This window comes from Chelon labrosus (genome assembly GCF_963514085.1).
Source record: "Chelon labrosus genome assembly, chromosome: 9".
Lineage (NCBI taxonomy): Eukaryota > Metazoa > Chordata > Actinopteri > Mugiliformes > Mugilidae > Chelon > Chelon labrosus.
The window spans coordinates 11785311-11800445 of record NC_140359.1 but is presented as its reverse complement, the minus strand read 5'-3'; the positions used below and the strand labels follow the sequence as shown (position 1 = coordinate 11800445).

General features: G+C 41.6%; 1 protein-coding gene across 2 annotated transcripts in view; it reads left to right on the top strand.

Moving 5' to 3' along the window:
- The window catches only part of pebp4 (phosphatidylethanolamine binding protein 4), a 47653-nt gene extending 32841 nt beyond the window's left edge, over positions 1 to 14812 (top strand). The window contains exons 5-8 of one of the 2 annotated variants that reach the window (XM_084551584.1): positions 8077 to 8122; positions 8339 to 8374; positions 8637 to 8753; positions 14493 to 14812. In XM_084551584.1, coding sequence (XP_084407710.1) covers positions 8077 to 8122; positions 8339 to 8374; positions 8637 to 8753; positions 14493 to 14584 — 291 coding nt within the window. In that variant the 3' untranslated portion in view covers positions 14585 to 14812. The remainder of the gene's footprint in view (positions 1 to 8076; positions 8123 to 8338; positions 8375 to 8636; positions 8754 to 14492) is intronic. The other variant, XM_084551585.1, reaches the window with a different exon arrangement.
- Positions 14813 to 15135: the final 323 nt, after the last annotated feature.

The window sequence follows — 15135 nt, the reverse complement described above, 5'->3', positions numbered from 1 at the left end:
TAAACCCAAATGAGTTTCTATACTGAAGCTATTAGTCCAGCTACTGTTAAGTGGATTAATTTGTTGATGCACTGAAGCAGATCATAGGTGACTCCCCCACTGGCTTTCACCCTCCTTGCTGAGGCCAATTCACCCTGCTCAGCTGATCACCTTTAAGTTTTTTTTTGTTTTGTTTTACGACAGTAGTATGTTTTATTTTACGTGTTAACTAATCTCATTTATTAAGTTTTGTTTAGCATTTTTATATTTTGTCTATTTTGAGGAGTTGAGTGATCTGCAACTACACCACAACAATAAAACATACCTTCTAGATGCTTTATATGTTAATATGATCATCAGTCATGGACATCTACCACATGTTCAGTTGGTATATATAGGTTGTTTATTATTAAATTAACAGGTCAGAGATGCAAAAGGTAGCCAGTCCCAGCTGAAGTAGACCTGCACAGGTTACTGACTAGCTTTTAGCTTCTTGAGTCACAATATGAATATGGTGTACCTTGATTTGCAGTGGGCGCCACAGTGGTGTGGTGGTTAGCACTGATGCCTCACAGCAAGAAGGTTTTGAGTTCGAATCCATTAAATCGAATCCATCGTCCAACTGGGGCCTTTCTGTGTGGAGTTTACATGTTCTCCCTGCGTCTTTGTGGGTTCTCTCCGGGTACTTAAGTTTCCTCCCACCGCCCAAAGACATGCTCGTTAGGTTAATTGGTGTGAGTGTGAATGGTTGTCTGTCTGTCTGTGTTAGCCCTGTGAGGGTGTACCCTGCCTCTTGCCCAATGACGGGCCCCAGAGGACAAGCAGTTACAGAAAATGAATGAATGGTTTGCAGTGAAGTTGAAAAGAAGCATATTAGAAAAAGAAGCATACTGCTAAGAAGAAGCATACTCTTTAGCAGGGTCTATGGTAACAGAATCCAGCAATACCTTAGAGCCATACAGTGGAGCCAGGCTGCATATCCATAATCTGAAATCATCCAAACTGTTTTAATAGGAAATAGCAATAGTTAGTATCAGCTCCAATACGGCTTTAATGACCAGTAAAGAGTAAAGGTTGAAATGTGAAAATACAAATAGAGACATAGACATCTAGACGCAGACATACGTAAAAACTAAACTCCAGCTATTCAGCTGTTACCAAGCAAGACCACAGCAGCACAGATTGCAAAGATAATGCACTGGAACAAGCTGTGAGGCAGTAGTGATAACAGGAAAGTGGAAAAACCCTCACTGACAGCCACGGGCAAGCATCAGCCACAACATTAAAACCACTGCCGGGAGAAGTAAATACCACTGACCATCTTGTGACAGCACAGTGTTCTGCGGGGAAATGTTTGGACCTGGCATTCGTGTGGATGTTATTTGTACATGTACCACACACCTAGACCAGACCAGGCACCCCCACTCCATAACAATGACACTCTTTGATGGCAGCAGCCATCCCCAGTAGGATGCAGCCTGACATGGACACACACACAAAAACAGTTGGGACAACTCAAAAAAACACCCCTACAGTTTCTTATGAAATACATAAGCAGTCACTTTGGTTGTACAGTCTTCAGGATACAGTAGTGACCTGTGATTGACTCCATATGGCTAGGCTGCAGAATATTTGGTTGCCATCAGGGCAAGGGTGAATTACACTCACCTTCTGCAAGCTGAGAGTGGCCCCTGTGCTGTAACCATGCTGTGAATATAGCGGTGGCAGGGAGTGGGGCCTTGCCTCTGGACAGGTTCAGCAAGGATTGCGCAGTAACAACCTCTGGCAAACTGACAAGCTGCTGGCTGACTGTCAGTTTTTGCTATGCATTGGTGCCCTGCACAGATCAAGAAAACTGAAATTATAGCCATGCCTTCCCACTTTGTGCCCTGACAAAATGGAGCACTCGTTGAGGATCTTGTCATCGAGAGACATTATTTGAAAGAGCAGGAATGTATGACTAAATCATCCAGCATCACTGCTCAGGACAGAGATGTAAAAGAGCAATGTAAGTAAAACAGATAGAGCAGAGAACCTCAGAGTTACCAGTAAGAAGATTTTTAGCCATATCTTTCACAACTAGAGTTGGACACAAACGGGCTGCTCAAGTTTGGACTTGCACTCAGAAGCAACACCTGCACCAGATACCGACCATACTGTGAAAGACAACTATGTACGTAGGAGTAGCTTGACGTGACAACATGACGTGATAGATTGTGATAAACCTGTCCAGGGTGTCCACAGTTGGGACATGACAGAACGATAACAAAACCGTGAGACACAAAGTATTCTCACCTAGTATGGAAGTTGCTAAGTTGTTTGTCTGTATATTGTTGCATGTGGTTCTAGTAAACTCACTCATTAGCAACAGCTATCAAACCATGTGCTTTTTGCTTTATCAAGATAACAAAGTCCCATAGTTGAACAGTGATACGAGCCTCTGTTCCTCTTTGGAAAAAACAAGCAGCATTTAACCTGTAAAACGTGAGGTTCCTTATGAGACACAGACTTCTAATTCACAATAACCCTGCAAATGAATGGGTTGATTACTGAGACGAAGATGAGGAGGTAGTCATAAGCACTTGGCTTGAGTGGAATAGGCGAGGGGGGAGGGGTGGCTGTGGCGGTACAAGTCCAGCCTCAGAAATAGAGCTGTGAACACCATCTGTCATGCTCTCTCTCCCCGTCTGTTAGCCTGACTGCAAGTAAAAGGGAGAATGATGCTCTCAGAACTGCATTAGAAGGACGTGGGTGCTGATTGTCGTAGGTGTGGGTTTACAGGGTGTGCAAGGGAGGGGGAAGTGGTGGATATACACGGAGGTGCATGAGTAACTCTTGCTGACAAAGGGAAGCACTCACCCACACAGAGAAGGAGAAGGGTTGTTGGGCAAGTGGGTATTCCTGCTGAAACCGCACCCCTGCACCCACCCACCACCTCTTTGCGGACTCCTACCTTTTGGCTCTTGTCAGAGGATTCCTAGTGGAAGTTATGTAGCTACATTATACAAACACATTGCTCATCTTCTGCCCCAATGTTGAGAGGTGTTAGCAGTTCATGTATAATATGAAGCCTAATTTCTTTCGGCCAGCTATTTCACTTCGATGACACCTGAGGTTGAACTCTGTACCAGAATGATGAATAATACAATTACCACAACAACAAATAATGGAAGTTACTGATTATTGATTGATGAAGATGTTCATAGCCACTGATAAACTGATGCTTTGTCTACAATTGTTTAAGAATTAAGAATGATGGTAATAATACTCTAACAACTACTGAAGTTATTGTGAGTCATTTTATGGGTTACGATTTGTGTTCCAGGTGAGCAATGGCTGTGCGTCACTTGAAAGAGAGAGACAGATTTTGTGCAGTGAACAGTGGTGGTTGGAGTGTCAGGATAATACGTGACCCACAGCAGAAATGCTCTGCCACGTAGCTTTTTCTAGATTTTCAGAATTGTTCATTGCTCATGATGTGTAGGTTGCTTGGGATCCTTTCTGCCTTTGTTTGAGTCAGAGCGTGAAATAGTCAGTAAAGGCAAGCTTTGCCACGATGAACAACAGGAACAGCACAGCTGGACACGCATTAAGTTAAATGTGGCATCTAACTGGCTCCTAAAATGAACAAAGCCAAAGACTCATGAAGAAAACAAGTAATGGATGATGTATTTAATGATCATTTCCGCATTCAGTTTGTATCTACTGCACTGTTCTCTGCGAATGGCCTCCATAGGCAGCTCAGAGGTCAGGGTCAGCCATACAACAGCTTGCACGGACTCTGTCTTTTCAAGGCAAAATCCGAGGGCATGTTTCTTGTTGAAGAGTCTTGAACTCAGGCTCTCGATCTGAAAGGTGGTGCCCTTGCTGTCATGAATATATCGATAAACATCAAGGCAGTTTACCATATTTAGCTGAACTGATGAGCCTCCTATCTACCAGATTTTTCTGTGCAACTTATTGTCTAGGTTAGTTTGAAATACAGCCAATAAATGTGCCATATCCACATTTTTGGGGATGCTAATTGAAATTACATGTATCTTTGATACATAAGGGGGAACTGAGAAGAAGGAGGTCAGCCTCAGAGATATACAAAGACTAGGTCTGCCCAGTTTAAGTGGCTTAATTCCTCCTGTTGTTTTTTTCTGAAGTCATTCTTAGTCTCTTATTGTATATGTATTGTATCAGTGTTCTCTCCAGTTGAAGGATTTAAACACACTTATGCTTCAGCTTAAATTGTGTTGACGCATCCACTTTTTATCTCTCTGTCAGTTGCTGCTGCTCCCACACTGTTCAGTGTGTGATTCACTATCACAGCCACAAGAATGGGTATTCCCCTAGCATGAGGATGCAAGGCGTAGTTACATTTAGTTTCACTAAACAACGCTCGAGTAACTCTTGCATTAACCCAGTCCAGGTAATTTATGCCATGATGTGTTTATTTAATTAGCGTGTGAAAGAAATGGCTTGATTTGACCCGTAATAAATTTAATATTGTTACATTAATACACGGACAGACTTTGTAGTGCTGAAATAACATACCACTTTATCAAATGTCGGGCAGAAAATGTTCATAATAGTGATGTGGAGTGCATTTATCCAAATAAATACTTCTGTATTGTAAGCAGATGTGTAGCAGTATAAATGCTGTATCAAATGCTTTAACTTGTGTACACAACAATCCAATATGTGAATTATGGTCACAAAGTTAGGATGTAAAATACTTTAACTATACACCCAGTTCAGTTCAGTGAATGATGATATGATGTAGGTTTGACACTTATGAACATATATGCTTAATATGTAATGTCCAGGTGAGAAAATATTTACAGAGAAACTGTTGCCATGTGTTCCTCTGTAGCTGCTACCATTCGGTCTTTTTTATCTTTCAGCTGCTCAAATGACATAACAGATTTACAGCAGTTGAAACATTGACACAGCAACTGCAAGTACTCTGTTTCTACTGTAGCTTTCCACTAAAGATACTCTTTTTAATGTCCTGCAGCTCCTCTACTAACTTGTTGCAGAACAATCTATCGTCTGGGAGTTAATGTGTTGTTTTCTATGGAACCTGCATCATCAAACATAACTTTTATCTTCAGCCTCAAGGTCAAGAAATGTAATCCAAAACTACATAATATGCATATTGGATGGCAAAAACATTACACTCTTAATTGCTTTACAATATCTGGTCTGAAACCCGGCCTGAAACCCCAAGAGCAAGCCTGAAGGCGACGATGGCAAGGAAAAATTGCCAGTTCTCTTTGTATATGTTACATATATAATATTAATACACTCATATACATTACAAAGGCAAATTAACTTTATAAGAAGTACCAAGGAAACAGCACATTTGTTTCACATTAGTCTTTCATTCAATCCTCAGCCATTTAACTATATTTTAACTTCCATATATCTGTAACATATTATTTATTATTAGTCTATTTTATACCTTTCTCATGACATCCATCAGGTTAACTTTCATTATTTTTTCCTAGTATTCTATTGTTCATTGGTATCAGAGTATCATTCTAGCTCAGTGTAACATTAGTAATATAGAATTGTTTAAGGAAGGATGACCTACAATTATGGTTGTTTGTGCTTCAGAAAATACTAAATGTGTTACAGCTTACTAAGGAGAAACCAAAGCCACGTATCAGACTGATGAAGGTCATCTGGGATTGCTTGTTTGCCAGCGTATTGGTGGGACCAACAAACAAAACAAAAAAAAGATCAATTAGATCTTTAGTCCCAGATTTTTATGGGTGAGTTTACAAGATAATCATTCTGGATTGAGAGGAAGTAACTTATTTTTATTAGGACGAACTATGATGACAACTCATTTGAATCATTGTTTCAGTTCTCCTTATTTCTTATTTGCAATTGTGGAATTTTATGTTAGTCCCAAAAAAAAAAAGTGGTTTATTTCTAAATACTGCAGAAATACAAAGCTGCTCATACTAATAACTGTACTTTAAGCCGAACCTTTCTTAATAAACACAATTAACACAGCAAGTGGCTGTCAATCATTTAGTGGTCAGAACTCTTCACACTCTGTGTCACACCCCCACGGCAAGGTCCCAGAGGGAGGCCGCCCACCATGTGAGAATGTCCTGTAGATTAGTGTGAGTGAGTCCATCAGTCCCCAGTGAACGTTAAGAGTCACCGACCTCAACGCTGCGCTGCCCTGTCACCACTACTGTGATACCAGCTCTTCTCTGGAATGGATAAACCACCATAATCACTAAACGTTTTTTGTGAATATGCGTCAGTATGTAAGTTCTGCATTATAATGACTTGTCTGTTATTATTTGGCTGGGTTTCAATATTGTATTCATTTTGCTGCTGTTTGTACTCAATGTATTATAATGAAATTAAAAGGGCAAGGGGTGCCGTGGAGAATGAGCGAGGACCGCGCATTAAGATGTGGGAAAATGTTGCACGCTCAAATGTTGACTACCTGTTGCTATGGCAATGGGTTTGGATCCTGCAGGCTGCAGGACTCTTGCTATTTCTAAATAAAGCATGTTTTCTCACTGATCTGTGGATGAAGATACCCACAGCTGAAACTAATCTTCTGAATTTTATCAGTCGGTGTAAACAGTCTAATACTTGCTGCTAAACGTCCTAAAGAGCAGTTACAAGACAGAAAGGATGAAGCACAGTGAAGAACACACGTTTTACTTACTACTTTTATGCTCACTAAAGGATAAAACTGATATTAATAAATGCATTATTACATAGTTATAGGTGCATCTCAGTCATTTTGGCATTTTATCATTATTCTTGGCACCACTGTATGTACCATGATCATCCCAGAACAACATTTCATCAGCTGCCAGGGTACAGTCGCAGTATTAAAGAAAATAAAATAAAAAATACATTTGTATTCACTGGAAATCAAAATACATCTTTCCTTGTACATAAGGTATTTAAAGATATTAATTGGGTTACTGAATTAGGGGGATCAAGATGTCTTTCCAACTGTGCAATGTGTCTGTTCACTTAAAAAAATAAAAAAATAAAGATCATACAATATATTATCAGAAATATGCTGTTTGTACTATGCTCTGATTTGGAAACAGAGCTAATGTCTCTGGTCCTTTTCAGCCTGCATTTCATTTGCTTCTATCTTTAAACAAACTGTAATTTCTGCTTAAAGGTCAGAGGTGAGGAGGAAAAAAGTCCCTCGTTCCACTTGTCTTCTGCCCCCGTTTGCTGTCTAGTAACACAGTACCTCTATCACCCTGTGGGGGGAGCCTGTGTGTGGAGAAAGGAGGACAGAAACACGTAGGTGCTGAGAGCACATACTCTATGTCTGTGATGGGGACTTCCATGCTTACCTCAAGTGGGTTTTGGGCCATTTCACAGACAACATATTTAGTCTTTTTTCCTCCCACTCAAGGACGCAGCCGCCTTGCCGTAAATAGCCAAGTGTATTAAACAAACATGCCTGTGTGCAATTTGCTGTGTGCTTCCTGGGGATGAGGGAGTTTAACCTGACAAATATACAGCAGACGATACTTATGAAAAATATCTGCGCTTTCCGTCGGGTTACATGATGTCTGTTTCTAGGCAACAGGAAGTTAATATACAATTAATAATATGGGAAACTGGAAATCCTCCCAGCAGTTTAATTTGCCTGGGAACTGTCTTTTGTCTGGGAATTGTCTCTTGTCTCCTGATATTAATATGAAAAGATTTTCATATATGTTTGACTTTGACAAATAAAATAAACATGTCATTTTCTTTTCCCCAATCATCTAAATTCCAGTGTTTATTCAATTGATACTCAGTAATATCTCTTGCTCAATTAGCTGATAAAATGTACTTGAGAATATAGACGACTGTCCCGTCTCTCTTTGATTATGATCACTGACCACTAAACGTTTGCAGAGGCAACACAAAACTAAGAGGACAGTGGCAGCATGGTGTCGGTCTAGCAATGTAATGGCCTCTTTGTGTCATCCTTTGTCGTTTTTGTTGTTGCTTGTATTGTTTTGTGGCCATTTTAAACAATTGCCACAGAATTTGGCCTAAAACTTAACTCACTGTCCTTTGTGATTTTCCTGATGTACTCTCTTTCTGAATTTCCAGGGCAATCAACTCAAGAAAGGACAAATACAAGGAAAGACCCTCACTGGTGAGAATGAGTTTTCAATTACATATCAGTTTATTTGTTGTGTAAGCTTTAGCGTGTGATAAAGAATTACATAATATTAGTTTGGAACGATGCAGGATTCGTAAGTGTTTCTTTTATTAACACACATTATTATTGCTGTTTGTATTCTTATTTTGTATTTTGCACCTTGATTACTTTTTTCCCTACTAAATTCTACCCACTATTGTACATTTTAAGGTCCAACAGTACTAATACTGTCCACTGTGAAGTCGGGTATGTTTTGTATGTCTTGGATTGTTGGTGATGATTAGAGATATGTCCAGTCCAGTGTGACTGAAGAAATTCATGATTACACACTTTACAGATCTGAGACCACCACTGGTTTATTGTAATGTAACTAAAAAGATAAAAAGATTTATCTCATGTTTTGTTTTGGTTTTATCACAGTGACAGTTGTATAGTGTATGCCATAATATCAGTCAGCACGCTGAGCCCACCTCGTTCTGATGCTTTGTTTTTTTTTTTATCCATACAGAGTACCATCCACCAACTCCACCACAGAAGTCAGGTTTTCACCGCTACCAGTTCATGTTGTTCGAGCAGCCCCCAGATGCCCCAGTGTCACTCAGCCAGCAGGAGAAGTCGTCTCGCGGTAATGACTCCACTCAACAGCGTCTTCGGTTTGCAACACTGCTGGTCACTGCAGCGTCATCTATCACGTACTAACTGTGGTCAACGATACTGCCAACAGTTAGTCGTTGAGTCAGCAACACAAAGAGTGCTGCCTGGCACTGCAACTCAACGTTTCCCCTCAAATGAACCACCTTATAGGATTTTGTGGTTTCAGATTTTGTGTTTCCACGTTAGATTTGAACAAATGTATCGCCCTCTGATTTATTATTATAGATAGCACCATGATCTTTAAAATCAAGGTTTGACTTTGAGTCTTTGTTTCATGTGGATATACATGTCATATTGCATAATTTATAATTATGATGTTTTATTCGAAGCATTTGCTTTAGGTAGATAATTTTCTCTAAGTGCTTGAACTTAACAAGGAAAATGTTAATGAGGTTAGCGAGTGAGTCTGCTGCAGTGTTACTGCCTGCAGGGTCAAGACAAGTATTATTGGCTCCCACGCACACCTGCACAAGTGTGCCTGGCCACGTCTCGTTGCCCATATCAGTGCTCGACTAAAGCCGGTTTAGTTGATTCCTGTTGATATTTATTGTTATCATATATTTGTGTGTGTGTGTCAGCCTCAGAAGTCAATCTTCTTTGTCTTGCAGAGTTTTTGTTTTGTTTATACTTTGGGTTTTCTTACTTTTCCATCCCCTGAAGTCTGTGGGAAGGTGGGCAAAACAGCGCTTGGGTGCAGAGCACAGCACCTCAAAGGAGGCGTGTCTGTCTGTCGGTTCTACTTGGGTCACAGCAAGTGATTTGAGGGGAGATCAGGGCGGTCTTAGACTTCAAGAGCTGCGGCCCTGAATGAGTGGAGCTGCCAGTCTCTGATGTTTGGAGTTTTGACGGCTTTGTCAGCAAACAACTCAGACACATTAGACTGAGCTCTGTTTGATGTTGAAACCTCTCGAAAAGAAATGTCAGAAGAGATGTGGTATTTGACGTATCCAACTCACATTTGGGGATGCTCAGATGATCTCCTATCACACTGTTAGGTTATTCACTATGTCACTGCTCGTTAAGCTGAAGAAACTATAGCATGAATAATAGCTTGCTATTTTGAATATTTTAATACATTTTTGTGCAAAATAAACTGAAGCATACTCATTTTCTGCGACTCACTCCAAAACAGTAGTTGCCCCCACATTATGAGGCAATTGAACTGAGTAGATCCACCCATCCTTAATCAACTGGATGAGTTTAACTCCGGTTGTATCACTTCCTCTCTCCTTTAAACTGTTCTCTCTATTCAAGGGAAATGAAATTAAAAAAAATCGCTCTTGGATAATCAAATGTTTCACTTGATGGGTCAGTTCTGGGGAGAATAACTGTCTTGATGGAAATAGATGCTGCGTAACAGGCAAAGAGTAAAAATCTGGTGTTTGATTTTATCGTTGTTTGTGGTTTGGCTGAATTTAGTGTTGTACCTGCTGCACTATTATTAATATTGTTGGCCTCCACTTGGCCGTGAGCACGGTATTCCTGCACAGGCAAGAGGAACAGAGGGAATCCCATGTCTCCCCACCTCCTCCGTTAAGTATGTTCACTTATTAGCGTCTGTCCTCCCTCCATGTGGTATGACACAGAGAGCATTTATCATAGCCCATGACATTAATTGATGTGATTTGCAAAGGGAGAGCATTTAGTCGTGGGTGGGAGACTCCTAATGATCGTTTTCCACTTCCAGTAGCCCAGTCATTGACTCAATTTTATCGCAAATTTGTTGTCTTTTTTCTTTTCATCTCTGACCATCACTTAAGTAATAAAGAGGGTGAACAATTAGAGGTGGAGCAGGGCTGTTGTGAGGAACTGTGGGAGTCTGCTTTGCCTCCTGTGTTAAGGTTATGAATGTGGGTCAGTGAACTGATGGAGACAGCTGGTTTATTACACAAGGATCTACAGGGGGGCTGCGCTCTTGGCACCGGGCACAGGGGCGTGATCATAGGGAATCCCCATTGCTCTGGCTCAGGAAGGCTGTCCCTGACTGGAGGCTGCCCCTGTGCCAGGGTGGGGGGGCAGGCGTGGGCGCTCAGGCCCTCGTGATACTTGTCAGCCACTTGGCAAGCCCCTAATATGTCCTGCTACTGTTTAGTGCCGACGAGTCAGTTTGTCAAGGGAAACAGTGTTACAAAGCCGGGAGGGAAACCCTGAGGCCTTGACAGAGGCCATCTAGTGTTGTTTCAGCCTACACGTTAGTTTGCACATACACTGTTCACACATCCTACCCTCTGTCTCCTGCCTTGATCCTCAGCAGCTACTGTAGATTGCTCAGAAGCACAAACTGTGATGAGCACAAGACGAACAAGATCAGAAATATTGGCTGAAGCTCGATCACAATCATATTTTTCGGCCATTATACTGTTAATTTTTCTTTCCTGTGCTACATTGCAAGGGAAAAGATGTATGTGGCGATCATGTGTGAATGAATGGATCACAGCGGAGTTAGCTGCTGGATCGTGCACGTTGCTCATCTTGCCTCCTAGAGCCCCTACTGCCAGCTCAGCACACTCCACAGTAATTGAAGCCATTTGCAATGTTGCAGTGTGGTAATGGGCAGATCCATGTCTACCACCCACCCACAGCCTCTACCATTAATCAGAGCTGCGTGGAGTCAAGAGAGCCAGGATTTGGTTGCTACAGCAGGCCTGAGTTTCAGCCAGGAGTCGGCTGCCTTAAAGGAACACTTTGACGTTTTGAAATTTGGCTGGCTGCGTGTATGTGTGTGCGTGCCTGTGTGTGCATGCATGTGTTGTTGTGTTTTTATAGAGACTCGATAGGTTCAGGCTAAAAGTTTCTGGATTTTTCCTTAACTTCCCTCATCCATAAATAGCTTTAAAGGATTAATTATATCCAGCTGAAATCAATACTTGAAGCAAGGCTGATTGTGAGAAATACCATGTAGATAATAAATATTCTGTAGTTCCTTCTCAGTTGTGATGATTTGTTGTTTCCCTTTAAGAATATCACACAGCAGTTCATAATCGAAATAATTGTGCTACTGGTCGATTAACTGAAACCAGCTATTCTGATCACTTGTTAGCATCATTTATCAAGCAAATGCCAGTTTCTGGTTTGATGAAATGCTGTTTTTTTTTTTCTGTTTTATATATTTGTAGTATACTGTTGGAGTATTTGTCCTCCTTGAGATGCTACATGTTTGACACATTAGCATACCAAGCTAAATTGATTCAACACGTGACATATCCTTCTAGGACTGAATATGCTACGTTGCTTGTTGACAGAGGCCTGTGAGCCGAGATCAACAGCAGGGGGACTATCTGTTCCTCGGCACTCGGCCTTGATCTATCCAAAGCAGGATCTGTCCTGTTGGAGCATCTCTGAGCGAGACACAACACTGTTCTGTGGCTGACCTTTGACCTCCGACAGGCACAAAGAATTGTCCCCTCATGATATCATGTTTGCATTTGGTATTATTATTATTACTTTGAATCTAATGTGGAGCAGCTACCCTGATATGGCTCCTCTGACTCTGCTGCAATGAACAGGATCACTTGGTTTTGAGTATTTTCTGAGGCGCTCTAAGAGGTTTAACAGGGACGCCGCCCACACCCCTAAATGTAGCAGTTCTGTGTCACCTCACAGCGGTCCTGATCTTCCTGCCATACCCAGACAGAGAAGCAAGGTGGAAACAAAAGGAGAGGCAGGAAGACTTTAACATCGCCCTCAGGTTCCACACTATCTGTCCTTTCCATGAGCAGGCAGATGGGAGAGGCGGAAACATGTCTCTGCACTACAAACAGACACCAGCCTATTTTAAGGTCACTTGTAAGTCTAGGCATTTGCAGGGTACCAGCCAATCCGATAGCTCCAGATATTGTGAATTTGCCTCATTTTGGATCGCGCCCAATTATTGCACAGCTTTAGACGGGATTATGTGTGCAAAGCCTTACAAGCAGCGCCTGATTTTGACTCTGTTTGATCGTTATTCTACAATAGAATGATCTTCAGTATGGCGTTCCCCATAAGATGAAATGTTGCCCGATACACTAGATATGGTTTCTGCATAAAAAGGGAAAGAGAAAGCATGAGGGTTTTTGCGTGACTGTCAAAAGAGTCAGATCTGCCACATGACTCGTCAACTATATCCTTATATTCAGAGTAAAGTTTGTCCCCTTGCTGCCTCACCCCTCAGCTTTCTTTAAAGTGGTACCTCGAAGGGGTGAAAGACCTTGTTCTGGACATTGAGGGGAGTTTGGAGATCTGCAGAGGCGGTGCATTATTTGCCGCCGAAGCACAGGCCAGAGGGGCCAGAGGGGCCACTGAGGCCGTGCCCTATCATACAGACAGGTCACTTGACTCCATTGCCCTCACTCGATTATTGGAAGCCTTTCTGCCGGCAATCTTCATTCGCAAAGATAGGACCTGGCAAGATTCGGGTACTCATCTGCTCATCTCCCAGTTATTATTCATCATCTTCCCCAGCTGAGCTCAGAACTTGACCTGAACTCAAGGCAAAGCCAGACACATTGCTGTATCAGTCTCATAAACTAAACATGTAGAGAGGATCAGGAAATAGTTCAGTAGTAATTTGAGAGCGGCGTCATTTTTATTTTTAAAGCCCTTTGAGATTTTATAGCATTAATTCAATATTATATTAAAGAAAAAAGCCTGAAAATTACAATTGTGATTAGGATGTTTTGTCTGAAAATGTAAATGAACGCTTCTTCTACATTTTTCATTGATTGGAGGTGAATGTGGATGATGTGCGTGACACTTGCATAGTGCGTTTCTGCTCCCATATCTTTGCGGAGGATGCAAAATGTGGCTTACTGATGGCAAAAACATCCAGAGTGTAAAGCAGCTGCATTAAGAGGTCAGAAGCTGTAATTTTCCTAGCCAGGCATTGTCAGATTTGACCCCTGACAGCGAGTCCATTCTCTCCACAGAATTGGACCATTTCAATAGTTGGCTTTCTTTTCAAAAGATTGACTTTCCAATGCGATTCTCAAGCAGCTGTTAATGTAATTACTCCACATACGGAAATACCAGAATGTCAGTGATTCCCTGGATTACAGAGCAAAGCAGCAAAGCGGCAAAGCATTGTCTTACAAACATATGAAGATGCACACAGACACTCTTTCTTTCTAGGATATGTTGAAATTTGCAAGTTTAAAGCAAGCAGGGTTTCTTTCCTTGGAATGATAATGGTGAAGTTGTCTTTTTTTTTTTGTAAAGGGAGGGGAAGCTGCAGGGATTCAGCGGTTGTCAAAATCTAAGAAGTGATATTGTCATACCAGCCGGATGGCCGTCTGGTGTTTGTTTAAAAGGGGAGGGAAGAAAAAACAGTCCAGGCGATTGAATCATATCTTCTTGCCAATACGTCCTTGCGTTCCCACCTCCATCATTACAGCAACATGTTTTATTTTCAGCAGTGCTGTTCTCAGTGACTCACATCCCAGAGCCATGTGCTGCTCAGTTAGGCCTCAGATCCCTTAAACACAGACCGAGCGGTCATAAGAAATGCTCTGGTAATGCACCAGAGACTGCTCTCTGAATCTACCACATTTATTTAGGACAGTGCTAAAATATGTCCGGTAAACTTGTGGGATTTATGTTATTTTAATCTATCTGAAAAAAAAACAGTCTTGTATCCAACTGAAAACAAACATTGACTTTTAGCACACTTCCCCTGCATAAATCTGTAAAAAGTAATAAATATCTGTGTTTGTGTGTCTTCCTGCTCCCACAGGTAAATGGGATCTTCAGGCTTTCATCACAAGGTTTGCTCTGGGTGAGCCTGTGGCCCAACTGCAGTTTCTTACCCAAAACTACAAAGACTGAGGGATGCTCATATGCCTGAAATGGAAGAAGGATCTGTTTGTAAAATATATGTAATCAGATATAAAATGTTGTCTTACCACTTTTACTGTTTACCTTCTTTCTCTGAATTAAACAGCACAAATTCTTCAAAGCTTGCAAAAGTCTGCCCCTTTTTGCCTCTATCTTATCATTGGGTTAGAGAAAGATTTCCTCTTTGTGTTACACCAGCCGCTAGGTTTTGATGTTGCCCTGTATCTGTGTCACGTGGTCCGAAGCGAAGGATTTGGGAGATAGAGTTCGACTTCGCTGGGGGATTTCTTATTAGTTTCCGAACACTGTCGACAAGAGAAGGAAGACGGCCTGATATCACAGCTCAGTGTGGAAAGAGCTGATTCTAATTCAGGGGCGGAAACACGTCAGGGCCAAAAAAAAGGAAGTGGGAGGTGAAACTGAGACCGCAACACAGCCGGATGCCACAGTGGAACTTCAACCAAAATACTCCACAGAGTGACAGGACAGGGGGAGGGGCTGCAGGCCCTGTCATGCACTGAGTGAAGGGAACTTGCTGTTTG